This window comes from Lycorma delicatula, chromosome 1 (assembly GCF_047948215.1).
Source record: "Lycorma delicatula isolate Av1 chromosome 1, ASM4794821v1, whole genome shotgun sequence".
Lineage (NCBI taxonomy): Eukaryota > Metazoa > Arthropoda > Insecta > Hemiptera > Fulgoridae > Lycorma > Lycorma delicatula.
Window position 1 is genome coordinate 53,921,523 of NC_134455.1, and position 20,388 is coordinate 53,941,910.

General features: G+C 29.0%; 1 protein-coding gene across 1 annotated transcript in view; it reads left to right on the forward strand.

Moving 5' to 3' along the window:
* Positions 1–208: 208 nt before the first annotated feature.
* LOC142317505 (uncharacterized) overlaps positions 209–20,388 on the forward strand; it is a 290,424-nt gene continuing 270,244 nt past the window's right edge. The window contains exons 1-2 of the mRNA XM_075354066.1: positions 209–374; positions 10,022–10,158. Coding sequence (XP_075210181.1) covers positions 209–374; positions 10,022–10,158 — 303 coding nt within the window. The remainder of the gene's footprint in view (positions 375–10,021; positions 10,159–20,388) is intronic.

Consider the following 20,388-nt stretch of genomic DNA (forward strand, 5'->3'; position numbering starts at 1 on the left):
ACTGTCCTACCTGGTGTTAGAGTGAGTTCATCACACAATTAAGGCATCCAACTAACCCATAAAATAATTATGCAACAAAATAAATAAAATAAATATGTTAATTTCGAAGTACCTTGGGTTATGTATAGTCAAGAACGCGATGTTCCAGAAGCACGTAGAAAAAGTTTCGGTCAAATCCAAGTAAGCGGCTTCCACGATCGGTTGGATAATGGCCAACAGGCCAGTCGAGGGTCTTCGCACATCGAAGCGGAATATCTTGTCTCAGGTTGTAATCATGAAAGCACTGTATGAAGCCCCAGTCTGGTTAGTCAAACTGCAAAGAGGAAGACCCCGTGCAATTCTTAGCAGAATGCACAGGACTGTGTATGCTGTGGGTACAGGACCGTCTCAGGCGATGCCACGGGTGTAGTGGTCGGACTTGAGTTCCTGGATCTTCTCATTTGGAAAAGGGCGTACAGAAAAATGGGTAAGGCGGATACGGAGACATCGCTTGTCCGCAGGTAACAGAAGAGATGATATAAGTCGACAAAAGACAGATGAACGTACAGACTGATTCTGGGCCTCCAGTGATGGCTATAGAGAAAACACGGTGACCTAAGGCACGATTTGACCCAGTTTCTTACCGGTTACTGATGTTCAATGAATACTTGTGCGAGCCAATGCTGAGATCCTTAGAGGAATGTGATTACTGCGGGGAGGAGGACACCGCGGAACACACGATATTCACGTGTGATCGATTCCTACAGCATAGGAAAACATGCAGGAGGAAATTCGGCATGCTTACCTCAAAGAACTAACTTACTGGGATTATGCTTCAGACCAAACGGTCATGGCATGCGGTGTCCACGATGCTGGTTAAGATCACCTGAACTAATTTGGTGGAAGATATTCAGGGTGTGAGTAACTACCTCTGAATCTCCCTTCAGAGATCGAAGTTAAAAAAATTCCACAGGATCTCTAAGTTAGAGATGTGTGGCTAGAAAAGGAGGTGCGGATGGAGAACACAAATGAATTTCGGGTGCTGTACCGTAAGATAGACCCAGCATCCATTGTTATAGAGTGGGAGGGAATTTAGTGAGTAGGCTCGCAAGGGACAGTTCCACACTACTACAGGGTATAAGACCACAAGGGTGTCTGTTAAAGGTTTCCCCTTCGCAGAAAAAAAAACAGAATGTTCATCCAGTTATACGAATATTTTTCTTTTTGATCAGATTTCTAAGAAACTTTTAACAATGCTATTTTGTATTCCTCTCCTTTTAGGAATTTAAAATTGCCTGATCATCACTCCAATTGTCGGAAAAAAAGGATTTCTAAAGCAATATTTGTAGGTAAAAAATTTGTGTAAATATTTCAGCTAATCTAAGTTTACCGGTAAGCAAATATAACTAACAAATTAATACTAATGTATGAGTGGTAGGAAAATAAATAAATAAACTGAGTTCAGAAAAAAAAAACTTTTATTCGATTAATATTTAAATATCAGTGATAATTATTTTGTTGTTATTCGATAAATAATTTGGTTTCCAAATTTCTCTATTTCAAAACTTCATTGGCATACTCAAATAAATGTCTCTCTCTCTACCCGATTTAATCTGTTGCTTTTAAATAGCCAGTCTGTTTCGTAAAATCTTAATAGTTCTGTTCCTCTGTCGTAAACATAAAAAATATTGAAGTTAATATTTTTTAATAATATTTAACGTTTTTCTGTCCGTCAACAAGGGATAACTTTTTCTTAAATGTTAAAATTCATATTCTATAATTCGCTTAATTATGCGTTCGGAATTGTATCCAAAATATAAGAATTATATCAATTATTCACCCGGGTAAAACATTTCTAATCTCTTAAGTATATATCTCACTTTTCTTCTATTTAAATACTCTGCTATTGTCAAGATATTCTGGTCTTTAAGTATATCATTGTGTGATTTTTGTAAATTATTCAAATTTCAGCGTTAAAGTTTACAAGTCACCAAATAGGTAACTAATAAAAGTATTGTTGCATCAAATTAAAAAAAAAAATTAATAATAATTAAAAATCTTAACCAAACAATATTGTTCATAGATCTGTAACATAGATTACAGATAGACTACGCAAAAGTAATCATTGCATCAACAAAATTTGTGAAATGGTAGACTGTAATTTATAGAGCAGAAAATGAGGGGAGAAATGCTTCACGAGCCTAAAGAAAGGGAAGAAACCTGTCTTATTACAAAACCGTAAGTTATTTAATAATATTGACTTCATAAGCTCGAATTTATTAAAGAAATTTTATATATTTAACAGAATTCAAATAAATATCTAGTTACAATTCATAAATGAAAATTATTAATGAAATACCATGAATTATAAGCAGGAATAATCAATTTTATGCAGTCTTTTGTCATTATCTTGTCAGCTCAGTAAAACATGGTTCCAAGTAAAATACACTACTCTCACTGAATCCATTTTATGCTCTGTTTAATGACAATGCCTGTACCAATATTTATCCTTTCAGTATATTTTTCTTTAAAAAAATTAATTAATTCATAAACTAACATTTTTTTTAAATATGAAATTTTTAAATACTGTTTTAAGTAGAATCTCAAGGTCCTTTTGTTAAGTATATTAATTAAATAATATTTCATAAAAAAGTTTAATGAAAAACACTTATGATCCGATACAACTGACAACTTGTAACTAGAAAACTGTATTTTCAGTGTCAACTAACCCAGTTTATATATTAATTTCACTAAATACTTTCTGTTCTATTATATTTTTACATAACATTTCAATTACTGTAAAGCTCCATACAGTGATGGTATCGAGAACTATCGTTTTTATACCAAACTAAAATTGCCAAACCTTTTATCAACAATAGCAAAATTTTCTTCACCACTTAAACGTCTGTATTATAATCCCCAGAATATGTATAAAGGGCAATATGTATAAATGCTGGAACATGTATAAATAATGGTGTATGATACTGAGGGGAATATGTATAAATGCTGATCCTTTATGTTAGCTGATAACTTTCATCCGTTACCTTTAAATACACGAAAATTGTTAAATTTTGCTTTTAATAAAACTGAGAATCGTAATTTGTAACTGCTATAAAAAATAAAATAATTTTTTTGTATCGTTTTTTTGTTGGACATCACTTTCTTAAAAAAATGTAATAAAATAAGAATCAGCTTAATTCTATAAATCACTTAATTCTATAACTGTCCAATTGTTTCAACAAATACTACAAGTTTTGATTACGTTAAAATAATATCTGCTAGTAGTAATCTCAATATTTTTACAGTGTACCAAGTTATTTCTTTATCACCGTAATATTTTATTACACAAAATACTATTAATCGTGTTTCTTCGTTTGGAAAATGAACACATAAAATACCAGTAGCAACTCATCGATTTGGATATAACTACTGCGGTTATATAAGAGGATTGCTGTGTCGGGAGATTAAGTTTGAAACAGATTCTAACTCAATTTGATATACACGTACAATTATATGCTGCAGGAATATGTGATCATAGTTTTAAATTAAGTTTTGGAGGATTATCGATAACATTCAATTCTGGTAAAAAAAAAGTTAAGCTTTATCTTTAAGCAGAGTCTTACCGTGAGTTTTTAAAAAGAAATAATCTGTTAAAATGGCAAGGAGTTTTTAGTGCAAATCAGTACGTGAAGAATGAATGTAAAAATTCAATTAAATTTTACCACTTTGGTTTTTAGTAAAAGTTTACATGGTTTATCCTTTTTACAAAAAATAATTCACTTAAATATTATAAAAATATGTGTTACAATTATCACCAATAAGAATACTTTACGACTCCCGGAAAAATACCTACAGAAGAAGTTCCCTCTTAATATATGTTTTCTATGCTGTCTTTAAAAGGTGTAAAACTTATATTGACACATTTAATATTTCTGATGTTCATTTTTGGATTTATTTACTTCATTTTATGTAGCTGATCATAAAATGATAGTAAATGAAAGTACAATAAATGATAGTAAATTAAATACTGATTGTCAATCATAATAAATAATTGTAAAACGAAAAACAGTTACAAAATATAATTTTTTTATTTAAGCTGAATAATATTTTAATAAATTGTATTTTTAATTGAATAAAAGATTTGTAATCAATAGATCTTGTAATATTATTATTAGGAAGAGAAGATGTTATTGGTTTTGTATTGATCGCTGGAAAGCATGTTTTCTGGAATAAAAAAATCTTTCAAAACCTTATATATAACTTATAAATAAATCTATTTATTTCAATAAACGTTTGTTTTATTTATAAACAAAGAATTTTATAATTTAAATATAAATTATCTCTTTGGAAAATAAATTGCAAAATATGTGATAAGTTAAATAGTTTTCTCTTTTTCATACGAGTTATTGATTTCATGCAGTTAGTATAAAGCATTATTAAAATCGTGTGATAAATGTTTATTAAATGGTCGTGATGAGCGAAATTATCTCGTGATCAGGTAATATTTATGCATATGGTCGACAAGTGTTATAGTTTAATATGTATAATATTTAGATGCTGTAAATGTAGCCGGTCGATCCTGTTTTCAAAAATGCCTTGTAATTCTCAGTAACCAAGATTTTTTTATTAATATTCAATCATATATTTTCTCTTAACACGATTCGATGTACGAAAAGAACAGACTTATTATACTATGTTATAGCAAAGAAGAGCTCGTTTGAATAACTTTTGTTATATTTTGTAATCAAGAACATAAAATAAGCAATTGACTGAAAAACAATCTATTTTTTTCTTATTCGAAATCGTACGATAAAATTTACTGAATAACTGATTCATTTTTGGTTATTGCTTACATGATGCGTACAGAGATATACCAATATACAAACATAAATAGACATACATATGATACTTTTATTAAGTTCTTTAAGTTATAAGTGCTATTCATAAATATTGTGTAGATTGTAAATATGTTTTCAATTAATAATAGCTGCATTGAAATAAAAGTATAAGCTTTTTATGTGAGGTAGGGTTTTTTAAGGGATAATTATAATTTATTAATAATATTTTTATCGTTAATAAAATCTCATGGTAAATTAACACTGTACATAAAACGTTAAATTATAAACAGATGATTAAATCTCTATCGAACTGTTATTAAAACAGTCCATCATAATTTTATTTCGATTAAAAACCACCCTTCTTCATTATAAAAACCATACCTACGATGTCAGTTTTTATTTATATTAATTATTTAACAAAGTAAAGCTATTTATTGTAGAATATTTAACGTTTAGTTGAACACGCTACTTTAACACCAACAGTACCTTATTTCCATACCGAATTAATTATAAGTAATATATTTTAGTTTATCTACTCGTAGTATTTCTACGTAAAACAATTATTCTACTAGTTTTTCCGATTACATTGTTTGCTGTGATTACCATAAATGTAAATCACAATGCTGATGAGTTTTTACTGATAGCTATTATATTTTTAATTAGACCAGTTATGTTTACGATGAAATAGAAAAAATTTCCTTACTTAACAGAAACTGCTTCTCTAAAAGCCAATAAGCTTTTTTATTATAAGCCTTTATTCTTATTAAAATAGCACGTTTAAACTATATTTAAACGTGCTATTTTAGTAAATATATAATTAAATTTAAAAATTCATTAAAAATTCTATACACACTACATTTATTTTAGCCAGAATTTTAAATTTTTAAGTATTGTTATGTAATAATTTCATTTTAAGGTAATTCAAGCTAACTTTTAGATTAAACAAAATTAGAACGTTTATTAAAAGGAAAACACTTATTTTTTTCTACTTTTTTATATAAATTTAATTATTTTCTTTCTTATTAAATTGAAACCTAATTTAAAATACGGGAATAAAAATATGTTGTACGAGGAAATAAAGGATATGTGTGCCAGGTCATGAAACTAGAATTTTACATTTAAATGAAATTTTATATTTAAAAATATTACGAGATAATTTGAGTTTTACAGAAAATTGAATGTCAAAGAAATAGTGAAATGGCAGGACTATAAAATTAATGATGCTATCATTTTTTTATTATCTGCAATGCAGTGATATTGTGAATTATTATTTTAATTTCTCACGTATTATTTTCATCATTTGAAGTAATAATAATAATCTTCTTCTTTAAATGGTATTATCAAGGTGTTATTTTTTCATGTAACACTACACTTGTTAAATTTTGAGGATTTTAGTGTCATTTATCAAAACGAAATTTATTTAAATAGTTTTTAATGCAATTCATAACATTTTAAAGAAACATTCTTTACCAAAAATTTAAGATTAATTTTTTGAATATTAAATCCACAGACAGTTTTCATTTGATATAAAGTTATATTTAACTTTTATATCATAAAGTAAAAATAACATTTTTAAAATTAATTAATTTTATAAATTAGATCTATTAATTTAAAGGATTTTATTCCAACTTAGCACAAACTTTAAATTGATAAGAGTGTTTATTACACTGAAATGTAAAATATAAACTATAAATTTGAACATATATTTCATAGGGAATAATGATGTTTAATAAAAACTTTATTTTGTTGTTTTAATTTTTTATTTACTATAACTTTTTCCTTGTTTAAATAACCCCTTAAAAATTTCTATACTACAAACGTAGAATTAAATAAACACCCTAAACAGGTATTTATTCAAAATAATTATTATAAAAAAGGACTTGAGCTATATAATATTCCTCTCATTGGTACTTGATGTTCTTCCTTATAACTTTGAAAAATCATACGTACAAATTTGGTATCATTGACTGTAATATACTGATAAAATTTCCCAAAGATCAGAACTACTTCCCAATTATCGATAACTTATTTCGGAAAAAGAATCAGAAAAATATTTTTTTTAGATTCCTCCATTAAAAAAAATTAAAAATTATTGAATAAAATGTTTAATGTAATCCAAATTATTTAACTTTAATATTAAAATTAATTCTCTTAGTTTTGTTATTTACACGTGTATTTTTTTTTTTATTATCACGAAATAAATATTACTTACAGATGCGTGTGTACATAAGCCTCAAGTAAGTTATATGTTATATTGTAGTGTACCTTTCTGAATTTGTAGATTTGTAGATAACAACGGTTTTTCCGTTTTGTTTTCCTTAATTATTTAAAATTAATTGTTTTTTATGGTCACCACAATTATATAACTGAGATTGCCATTATTTTACACTATTAACTAACAAAAATTGTTCATTACATAATGAAAAGTTTTATTCAAATTATCTGATTTCTTGTAGCCCGTTTCAAATATGAAATAAATATTATCATTAAGGGAAAAACCATTTTAAAATAAATTAACGTCATTAGACTTTCAATTTTGTATCTAACATTGTCAACATAATTTTTAACAGCCCTAACCAATTAAAATAAGTGGAAATATAATATGGAAAAAAATTAAAATTAATTTTTCATCCCTTCCCCCATCAACATCCCTTCAGTGAAATTACAAGGATTTGCTTCTTTTCTTCTTTATTTTTTAAGAAAAATAATTTAGAAATATTTTGATTTTGGTTTATAAATTAAACACTTTGTTTAAATTTTAATTAGGCAATATGCTGAATTTTTATGGTAAATAATTATGGAATCTACTGAAAAGCCCTAGGTATCATGCGTAATTATTTACAATTGATATAATCTTGGTAAAACTTCTGAAAGAACTTCCCTAATGAAATATAATTGCATCATTTCAAAATCTATGTAAGTTTGAATTGCTTGAAAGAAACAATTGATCAAACCAAGAGAATTACTGAAAGTTATTAATTGTAGATATGTTGATTCTAAACCATATAGCTTACACGAATAATTTTACTACAACAATTTTCATTTTTATCGTTTCTGGAAATTAAAATTGTTAGTATCATAAATAACTTAAATGTTAATTAATGCAGCAAAAGGCGCATTATTGCTGCAGGCGGGGCGATTTAAAAACTAAATTGAAAAAGTACTTCAGTTATGACCTTATCTCAGATACCTATTATTAAATAGATCCTGTTACCTTCAAAGAAATTTAGAGGTAAAGCTTTACTACCCAGAAAGTTTCAAAAAACTTCCCTAGTTCTGTCACCTCAAACACTAGCAAAGGATTTGTTCTAATCATATTGTCGGAAATGTTGATAAAATAGTTAATTCCTGAAGAATATTTTGTGATTTATAATATCATTTCTTAAAAATCACAGAAAAAATACTGGTTTTAATTAATTCATCTATAATATTTGTATTGCTTTAGAAAACAGAAAAAAATTGATTTTTGTTTAAAGTTTTAATCTGATAAATCATAATTAATATACTTCTTCAATGAACTTTGACGTTGTGAATTAAACAGAAATATATTTTAAATAACTTCCTTTCTTATCGGAGTTTACTTCAGTAATCTACAAACGAATAAATGGGCGACAATAAAATTACAAATTTAAATTCCAAGATATAAATATAATAATATATAACAAACAGTTATTGAAGGCACACCACTACATTTGATCTTCTACTTTTTCTCATATTCATAAATGATACAACAAAGTAACTGCGATTTAATCAGTTATTCAGATGAGAAATGCTTTTTCTTTAAAGTTCCCAGTATCGAAAATCTGAGCTTAACTTCTGAGGTAGAACACTTACCTTAATTATATATTTTATCTATAATTAAATATTTTAATAAGATAGGCTTCAGAATATATATTACATTTTTTTTATTTTATTTTAATCACTAATCGTTGTACAGATTATTCAATAATATATCCTTGGATTCTGATAAAAGCTGTAAATTTTTAGCACTTGTATAGAGAAACTAAACTGGGATAGAGAGATAATAAAGTGTGTGATATAAGTAGGAAATCTTTACTTACTGAACAGGCTATTTCATGTTGTTGAGAGCAGGATCATAAAATAATTACGTAATAGATCTATGCTTGTATGTTCCATTTTTTGAGTTACAGCAATGAGTTCTCGGGCTATTCTAGTATCTGTCTAAAATTTTATTATGATTTTATACTTTTTATAGGCAATTGTTACGAACGATCTCGCCAGAATACCGTAACACGTTGTGGTAGATTTTAGAGCGAGTTTGGACTGTATGTTCATAGGAGATGAATGAAGACAACGCCTTGTTGCTTGCTGAATAATGGTTTAATGAATTGTCGTCCTGACAGTTAATGAAATGAATTGTAACATAACGTATAACTTGACATATAAAAATAAAAAATATAAAATTTAATAAAACATTAAAGCTAACGTTCATCCGAACAAAGAATGGAGTCCATCCGGGCTAAGAGTATGACGTGACCGCCTTGGATCAGATTCGAGCGCCGAAAGAATAAGTCGCTACCTCATAATGACCCCTCCCTGCAGCATTATGACGTAGGACATGGCGTGATCAGATGGCCTGACCAAGCTTGCCGTTAGACTCTAGCCCTCACTAGGTAGCAGCACCCGATGGCAAAGTGGAACGTAAAAGCAATGATTATAGTTATTTTTAGATACACGTATGTCGAATCATTTGGCGTTGTTTTATTATAAACAAAATTCTTACAGTCTACTTTTTTAAATTGTGGTTATTATTTTTTTGGTAGAAAAAAACGTCTAGTTAAAAGCACAGTTGTAAAACAAGAGAGATAAAGCAAACACTCATAGACGAAGAATAAACTGAAATAAAAAAACTTTTATTGTGGAGAACCACAATAAAAGAAAAAATCAGGAAAAACAAACTCCTAAAAATATTAAAAATTCGAATGAAGATGAACTTAATCAACAGTTTAAAATTATGTTACGTCATCTGTATGTATTATAATTACTTATTATATTTATATTCCAAATAGACAGTAACCAAACGTTTATCAGTACCTAACAATATAATGCCTTCGTGTGTGTGTGTGTGTGTGTGTATTTGTTTATAAAGATGGTTTTCCAAATGTGTACATAAAAGATTAATAAAAATAAATTAAATAACATATTTGCTTAAGTTAATAATTAATTATTTTTCTGTTATACAGTGGTTCCATCACTGGCTTTGCGTTGCTATCAGTGCGGCCAATACAACGACGGGGTAGGTTCTATAACACCATGTATAAATTATACAGCCAGACTGCATCTCAAGGAATGTCCTGATAAGCTTTCGCAACATTGCATTGTAAGTAACATTATTACAAAATTCTAATAGAGATAAATAATTAATTTAATTATTATAGATATAAAAACAAATTATAATTAAATGATACATAATGTAAAAGTGTAAGATGCTATTAAAATGCAGTGAAATAAAATTCATTTTATTCAAAATATTTTTTTTTACTAAATTATCGAATATATTTTCTTTATATATACATATATATATATATATATATATATATATATACAGAATATTACTATATATTAAACAAATAGATAACATGTATTTAATAGTTTCATGAAAATTTGTTCGATTTTTTGAAAATAATACTAAAATCTGGATTGCTGTTAAGATTTAAAAGATTAATCCCATTCATATGTGGTTCTTTTTCATGATACATAAATAATCTCAAAAACTGAATAATAAGCAATTTTATACTTTTGATTTCAGGTATTTAAATAGTAAATGTTATATTTATATTAAATAATACTATATAAGAGGCCATATAACTGTTAAAGAAACTATATAATGAACTTTTTAAAATGTACTACTGGAGATTGAAGATCAAATCCCATTAAGAAGTGAAACGCAAGCAAAAAGAATTACATTATGAACTAAAATAATTTAATAATATTGTAATGGGACAGTAAAAATATTTTCTATTTGTCTTAATTTTGTTATTAACATTAAATTAAATCAAAAAACTACGTTAGCTTAATGTACACTAGCGTAGTCTCAAAGGCCTAAGAAAGGAGTACGGAAAATCGAAACTGAAAAATAAACAACGACGGGCTGCAATAATAATTTATGAAACAAATTGAATTTTCCTTTTAAAAAACTATTATAATAATTTGTTTTTATCAACCACATAATTACTTACATATGTTAATATAAATTACTTTTACAAAATATTTCCTAAATGTCCTCACTACCCAGTCACTGCAGTGAGGGAGTTGCGTTGCTACGAATCTTCTGAAAAATTTCCATTGTAAAATAAACTTAATATCGGTTGCCTTGTGTCTAACATTTTTCCAAATATAAATTTACAAAACAATGATTTTATGACTCCTACTTAGGATTTTAACTAATATAAAACTATTTTCACAATTAATATTCTATATTACTTATTAATTAATTCTCATCGGGTCAAAATTAAAATATTATTAAACCATAAATACAAATTAGCATACCTCCCTGTCACCCATAACATCCCCTTTTTTTCAAGTCGAAAGGTTGATCATAAAATTATTATTACGCTTCATACAAAGAATTTGTTTGACATTGAAATTTTAACATATAAACTATAATTATGAAAAATGAACGACTTAAAAAGTAAAGAATTATAAATACAACAATTTTTATTATATATCAAAATGACAAACACTGAAAATAAATAAAACGGCTATTTAAATTATTCTACAATTGAAAACTAAATTTCATTATAATAAATACAGTGAAATCAGCTGAAACTAGAGTAATTTTACCGTGTAGAATAATTACATGCGCAGTCGAACATATTGTAGACCGGAAAATTCTTCACGTCTTAAAAAATTAAATTCCAATAATACATATCTTTCGGGTGTTTTTACATTTAATTTATCGCATATATGATTAACAAAGTTGAAGTGTAGTTAGACGAATAATTTCATACAGCTTGAACAATTCTAAGTACCCTATTTTTCAACAAAAATAAACCGCAATTGACAATTTCAAACCCTCCTATTAGTACCGGTTTTTATTCTACTTTAATATTTATTTATTACATTCGAGTAGAATAGGAAGATATATAAGTGTAATAAGAAAAAAAAAATGTTATCAATTGTCAAACCTTATATCGGCTAGATGAAATTTATTTAAAATTAAATGGACACACAGTTCAGAAGAATGAAGCCTTTGGCAGGATAATACTACCTCTATAAATTCTTGTAAAGCTGTTGCATTACTGCTTAATGTGCCTCACTCATGTATCGCGGACATACATTACTTCGACCGCATCGTATTCTACTTTAACGGCACTATAACAGTAACTCACGGTGAAATAAATTCACTTTTTATCTGTTTCAATTTATATTAGAGATTAATTCCTTTATAAATAATTTCAAACCAGATATATTATTATTATATACTCGGTTACCAGTATGATTATTAATGTAATAACTTATCTTTTTACACATTTATAATAACGCGTCTATTTGTTTTTAGTAATTTAGTAATTTGTCATTTGTGAATACTTAATGATATGAAGAAATAATATAAAAAAATTCTGATATGATTTGACGGTACAGTAAACAGCAATGACAACTTAAATAAATTATCCCATAATAAAATTAATATTTTTTGTTACCTAAGATTTATCCAGTATAAGAACACAAATAAATAAGTAAAATTAACGTATTAAATCATAAATGAAATGAATATAAACTACAGTTGAGTGTTTTTGTCAATGTATCTATCTTCTTGATGCATCCATTATTCAATCTAATATCATCTATAACTAGGACATTTGGAGTGATTTAACTAATGTTTTACGTTTCAGTAAATTTAAAATTAAATTAAGGAAATTTTTCACTTAATTCGTGTAAAACTAATGTTCGTTATCATTTTTTTCAGTTAAATTTTGTTTCAACTAAAATTTAGTGGTAAGACACAAATTTTTTTAACATTTTAAAAAGAAATTGGATAAATGTTTTATAATATAAATTGTATTATTTCTTTTTTTTTTAATTTTTTTTTTTAAATAAGCAATGCCCTTTTCATTATAACAAACGTAAAATATTCCTTATTATTATTACGAGTATTATTATTTATATTATTGTTGTTAATATCAATACGGTTTTTAAAAAAATATACGATTTTTTGAAGGTTTGATGATTTTTATAAAGGACAATTTACTACACTACCATTAAACAATAATTGATTCATTACCATTGATTACATCTATGTTTTTTAAAATACTAATTTTATGTATAATCAGTTAAACGCAAGATATCAGTAAACATTCTACAAAAATTTACTAAAGGTTGATATTACAAAGAAATATTTGTTACAAACATATTCACTTTCCAAACATTTTAAATAACGAGAGTATTAAGTTATAATATTTAACTATATATTGATGTATAATAAAAATTGATTAAAAAGAAAATCAGAGTTAATAATGTAAATAGAATGAATTGAATAATATGAGATAAATTATTTTATTTGTATGGAACTAGAAAAATCTTCATTATTGTCCAATGGAGTGTAATAAAAAATTGGATGGTTTTCGATGGTAAAAATATGTTTAAAAGATACTACTTAATAACTGAATTCAGAACCTTTTACCTATAATTCATTAAAGGTTTATTAAATAACACAACTACTAAGTAAAATACAGATTGTTAACAACAAAGAATAGAAAAAACTTATTAAATATGACACATATTTGAAATACAGAAAATTAGTCTGAAGGTTGAAGCAAAAGCCTATCAGTTATTTAGTATTATATTTTCTTTAACTGCTTCTAGTAATGTAATAACCGTATTTTATGTATATTTAAATTAAAATTCACGTAAAATCTCATTTCGGTTACGAATTAAATAGATTTTAGGATGGTACCATGGAACCATTGGTTAGGATGATACCATGACGATTATAAAGGAATGGGCTAAAATTAAATAAATAAATAACACATGAAGTCCACATCATGCACCAAGCGTTGGAGCTCAAGAATATTTGATAAATATCCATTGATTCCATTGTAGAATCGACTCGTTTATATTAGGCATCTAATCTCGGTGTTGTATTCCCGCCCGTGTAACTCCCAAACTTCGAGTCGGAAATGAAGAAAGCGGAAAACTGGATGGGCATGGCTCGACACCCTGTGTAGGCGCCAATTTAAAGGCGGGATTAGGAGCGACACTTGTCTCACCGGCAACAGAGCCCTACTACTTTGGGTGCACCGGCCGCCGCCTTGAAAAAGGGGAAAAAGGCACTACTTGTGTTGTTTTTAGGTGGTCTCTGTGGTTTTGTTTACGAGACCGTCTCGAAGAACGTGGCTCAAATCCTCCTTAGGGGATTCCAAAGCCTTCTTAACAAATTCATCTGTCAGACTATTGTTGTACCTTAAATACAAGTTTTTCTTCCCTTTTTTTCTGTTCTTTTATTTATATTTTATAATTTCATTGCGGCTGTAACTATGGTGGTCTCATAGCTTCCTTTTAAGAGAGTGATTTTATTTTATTGTCGATTATTCTCTCTATCATTCTAGCTAACGCCGAATCGAGGTTACTGAGAAACTGATCTGCATCAACACTTGCGGTAGAAAAAATAATCGGTGCCTGAGCACTTGTTCTCGCTCTAGTTAGACGGCTGTTTAAAATTTTTTAGCTTCAAAAGAGCTAAAAATCTGTGAGGTTATAACTTTCTGAACAGTTATTCCATCTTTGAAATAGGTCAGTTTCTTGAACGTCATAAATGCTGTTCTTTGCAGTTGTCGCAGACTAGAAGATCCTTGCGGATTCCCCTTCATGAGTCTTTTTATCACCCGTGCATATTTGCGGTCTCTCATATCGAATCACAGCGGGACTTAATCGCTCATACCTGAAGAATCGCATGGATTGCGGTACGAAAGTTAGCAATTGCAAACTACCGCGCGCTTTCGCTGGAAGTATCGGTCTATTAAAAGCGAAGACATGAGAAGCAGAAGGTAGAATTTCGCCATTTCTTCTCATGTTCAGACTTCGGCACTGTATCTGCGTTGACAACTCCTCCACAATTCTCTGCTTAAAACATTTAAGTAGATCGCTACAAATCACAACGCTCTTTGAAGTATCGAGAGTGCTGTGAAGTTCCGACACATACAGCAAATTAGTTTTTTTTCTTTAATCCAAGAATCTTTTGCGATTGGATGTCATTGATTACCTCGACGTTAAGACCACTGAAAGTTTTTGTATTTCCTTTTGGACCTCTAGTACAATTAATTATTTCACGAACAATAAGAAAACTGATAATTCTCATGAAATTAACACGTTCCTTTGTGATCTCATACTGCTCACCTCATGTCGGATTCTTCCTGATTCATCACTTTACTTCCGTTTCGCTTCCGGCGAGATGGCTGATTCTAAACGCGAATGTTTACGTTAACCCTCTATCACGTTAGTTATTTTTTCTCAAACCGTTTTGCCTACCGCCCACATTGAGACCAACAATTTTCTAGCACCCACCAAAATTTTTAAACTTACCGTTTGCTAAAAATAACAATTGCAGTTGCTGTTTTTAATATGCGCTCTTAAAAACAGCAATTGCATTTATTGTTTGTAAACGTGGCATATCGTATTTCTGAGTTGAAACTTACATTTTAAATGAGAGTAATTAAAACGCATATTTCAAATTTTTTAAAGTTTTCTTCTCACTGTTTTTTTTTTTAATTTGATGATTTTTGAGATCTGAAGTAAATATACTGTCAAAAGGTAGAGTATTCAAGCTTTAATTTTATTTTTATTCGTTTCGCTAAGGCTCTTGGTTGCAAAATTAAATTAGTTTGAATACAGTCATTTTTTACCGTAAAATGTAGGTATCTATTTAATTTTTGAACTAGTGTTGTAGGTATTTAATATTATTTGAAATATAAGGAAAACCTAATCTTTGCCTTTTTTAATCATACCTACAGTTACCTAAATACTACAATAAAAAATTACTTAACAGATGGCGTCCTTTCTGCAATAAAAATGGCTGTTGATATGATGTTCAATTTCATTTTTGACACTGAGGTTACTAATATTAATAAATGATGAGTTTGACAATAGGTTTCCTACTGCATTGAGTATTCTGTAATTCCTGGTGATGCTAGTTTTCATCTGCTTTCATACTCAATTGAGGTTTAAAGTTGAAATCAAATATTACTAAACAAGTGTGCATAATAAATAAAAATTATTACTTTACTGTTTGGAAAGCTGTCGAATGTGCTTTACACGAGTAGAACGTCATCGATGAAGCCGAAGAATGAATAATTTTAAAAGCTCCGTTCGCTACTTGTAACTATTTACATCTCAAGAAAATCAACACCAACTTTCATTAATAGCACGCAATTTTTTTTATTCATTTCATTTTAAATTAGCCTGATTACTTACTCATATTATGCAAATATTATTTTCAACTCGCATTTAGACAGGTAACGCACGCATGTTAATTTTTAAAGATCACTGAGACTTGTTTATAAACTCACATTTTGATACACATGAACACGAGTGTAACTTCTTAGTCTGTCTTTATAATACGAAATTTCTTATTGTCAAAACACTACCTTCAATTCGTAAATATATTATCGTCATGATTTTTAACCGATAAACTTGGATTCCACGTAACGTAATTTCGCTAAAACCAATTTTAGTGATACTCTTGTAGACATTTAACATATAAATCAGTTTATATGTAACAGTAATTTTTTAAATTAACATAATTTCTAAATTCCCTAATTTTTACTAAATATCTTTGACTTCCTCTATGAATCATGAGACCTTGCCGTTGGTGAGGGGACTTCAGTGCTCAGGGATATAGAGTAGCTGGACCGAAGGTGCAACCATATCGGAGAGGTATCTGTTGAGAGCCATATATATAGTCCCCCGTTCGGATCTCCGGGTGGGGACTACTAAGGAAGGGGTCACCAGAAAACTAAAAAATAACATTCTACGAGTCGGAGCGTGGAATGTTAGAAGCTTAAATAAGGTTGGTAGGGTAGAAAATTTAAAAAGGGAAATGGATAGGGTAATTGTGGATATAGCAGGAAATAGAGAGGTTCGGTGGGAAGAGGAAGGCGACTTTTGGTCAGCTGATTTTAGAGTAATTAACTCAGCGTCAACTAATGGGCAGGCAGGAGTAGGTTTCGTGATGAACAAGAAGATAGGGAGGAGAGTGGAGTAATTCAAGACGCATAGCGATAGAGTCATTGTAATAAGGATAAAATCAAAACCTAAACCGACAACGATTGTTAACGTCTATATGCCTACAAGCGCCCATGATGATGATGAGGTAGAATGTGTAAACGAAGAGATTGATTAAGCAATTAAAGACGTAAAAGGAGATGAATATGTAATAATAGTTGGAGATTGGAATGCAAACATTGGAAAAGGCAAGGAAGGAAATATAGTGGGTGAATACGGGCTGGGCAAAAGTGAAAGAGAGGACCGACATATAGAGTTTTGCACGAAGTATAATTTAGTAATTGCCAACACCCAATTTAAAAATCATAATAGAAGAATATACACTTGAAAAAAGCCAGGCGATACTGCAAGGTATCAGACAGATTATATGATGGTTAAGCAAAGATTTAGAAATCAACTCGTTGACTGCAAAACTTACCCTGAAGCAGACATTGATAGCGACCATAATTTGGTGATAATGAAATGTAGATTGGGGTTTAAAAACCTGAAGAAAAGGTGTCAGATGAATCGGTGGAATTTAGAGAAGCTTGAGGAAGAGGAGGTAAAGAAGATTTTTGAGGAGGACATCTCAAGAGGTATGAGTAAAAAAGATAAGGTAGAAAATGTAGAAGAAGAATGGGAGAATGGTAAAAGACAGTAAAATTAGAGGGAGCATATAGGAAAGTTAAGGAAAATTTTGGGGTACATAATTTAAAATCTAATAATGTGTTAAACAAAGATGGTACACCAATAGATAATACGAAAGGTAAAGTCGATAGATGGGTGGAATATATTGAAGAGTTATACGGAGGAAATGAATTAGAAAATGGTGTTATAGAGGAAGAAGAGGAAGTTGAGGAGGATGAAATGGGAGAAACAATACTGAGATCTGAATTTAAGAGAGCATTAAAAGATTTAAATGGCAGAAAGACTCCTGGAATAGACGGAATACCTGTAGAATTACTGCGCAGTGTAGGTGAGGAAGCGATTGATAGATTATACAAATTGGTGTGTAATATTTATGAAAAAGGGGAATTTCCGTCAGACTTCAAAAAAAGTGTTATAGTAATGATACCAAAGAAAGCAGGGTCAGATAAATGTGAAGAATACAGAACAATTAGTTTAACTAGTCATGCATCAAAAATCTAGAAAAACTAGAATTCTATACAGACGAATTTAGAGGTGAGTGGAGGAAATGTTAGGAGAAGACCAATTAGGTTTCAGGAAAAGTATAGTGACAAGGGAAGCGATTTTAGGCCTCAGAATTATAGTAGAAGGAAGATTAAAGAAAAACAAACCAACATACTTGGCGTTTATAGACCTAGAAAAGGCAATCGATAACATAGACTGGAATAAACTGTTCAGCATTTTAAAAAAATTAGGGTTCAAATACAGAGATAGAAGAACAATTGCTTACATGTACAGGAACCAAACAGCAACAGTAACAATTGAAGAACAAAAGAAAGAAGCCGTAATAAGAAAGGGAGTCCGACAAGCATGTTCCCTATCTCCGTTACTTTTAATCTTTAAATGGAACTAGCAGTTAATGATGTTAAAGAACAATTTAGATTCGGAGTAACAGTACAAGGTGAAAAGATAAAGATGCTGCGATTTGGTGACGATGTAGTAATTCTAGCCGAAAGTAAATAGGATTTAGAAGAAACAATGAACGGCATAGATGAAGTCCTACGCAAGAACTATCGCGTGAAAATAAACAAGAACAAAACAAAGTAATGAAACGTAGTAGAAATAACAGAGATGAACCACTGAATGTGAAAATAGGAGGAGAAAAGATTATGGAGGTAGAAGAATTTTGTTATTTGCGAAGTACAATTACTAAAGTTGGACGAAGCAGGAGCGATATAAAATGCCGAATAGCACAAGCTAAACGAGCCTTCAGTAAGAAATATAATTTGTTTACATCAAAAATTAATTTAAATGTCAGGAAAAGATTTTTGAAAGTATATGTTTGGAGTGTCGCTTTATATGGAAGTGAAACTTGGACAATCGGAGTATCTGAGAAGAAAAGATTAGAAGCTTTTGAAATGTGGTGCTATAGGAGAATGTTAAAAATCAGATGGATGAATGAAGTGACAAATGAAGAGGTATTGCGGCAAATAGATGAAGAAAGAAGCATTTGAAAAAATATAGTTAAAAGAAGAGACAGACTTATAGGCCACATACTAAGGCATCCTGGAATAGTCGCTTTAATATTGGAAGGACAGGTAGAAGGAAAAAATTGTGTAGGCAGGCCATGTTTGGATTATGTAAAACAAATTGTTAGGGATGTAGGATGTACATCCTACATCCTGTAGGGTACAGTGAAATCAAACGACTAGCACTAGATAGGGAATCTTGGAGAGCTGCATCAAACCAGTCAAATGTCTGAAAACAAAAAAAAAAATCTTTGACTTGTTAGAAATAATCTTCAGATAATTTATTTTCGAACAATATAATACAATGAAATCTTTACTAACTGTCACTCATTAAAATTAAATTCTTTAGTAAATAAGTTATTTTTCATATAATATCTATTATTTAATTTTAAAAATTTATTATAGATATACCAATAGTTTTCTTGAGTTTTTATTTTATTTGTAATTCTGGTTATATGCTCAATAAATTCTTATTTTTTAAATTGCCTGAAAATATTAAATTGAAAAAGAAATTATTTTACTTTGGTTAAAAGTAATTTTACCTGACTAATAATAATAATAATAATAATAATAATTTGAATGACAAAAGTAATACTAATTGTTTTAAAGTTATATATATGTTTAAAATTAATATAAAATTTAAGTATTTACGACAGTAAAATGTTAATTTAATTAAAATTACAACATTAAAACTCCATTGTAACACCCAAGTAAGCCTACTAATGTGAAATCTTAAGCATAGTACAATAGTTACTGGTGATATTATATTAATCTAGTTCAGATATTTAAAAATTTTTTTTTTCAAATAAAGTGAAACTGCAATGGTAGAATATAACAAGATATACTATGAACAATTGAAAATTAAGTGTTCATTAAAATATATTTTGTATACTAGCTAACAGACCGCTTTTTTCCATAAAAATTAGATTATTAACGTACAATATATATATTCATAATTGTTTTTGTCTTCAATCATTTGAATGTTTCGATGCAACTCTCCAAGATTCCCTATACAGTTCCAGTCGTTTCATTTCGGTATACCTCCCATATCCTACACTTCTAAGAATTTGTTTTAGATATTCCAAACAATGAGCCTGCCTGCTCAATTTTTTCCTTCTACCTGACCCTTCAATATTAAAGCGACTATTCCAGGATGTCTTAATATGTGGCCTATAAGTCTGTCTCTTTTTTTAAAT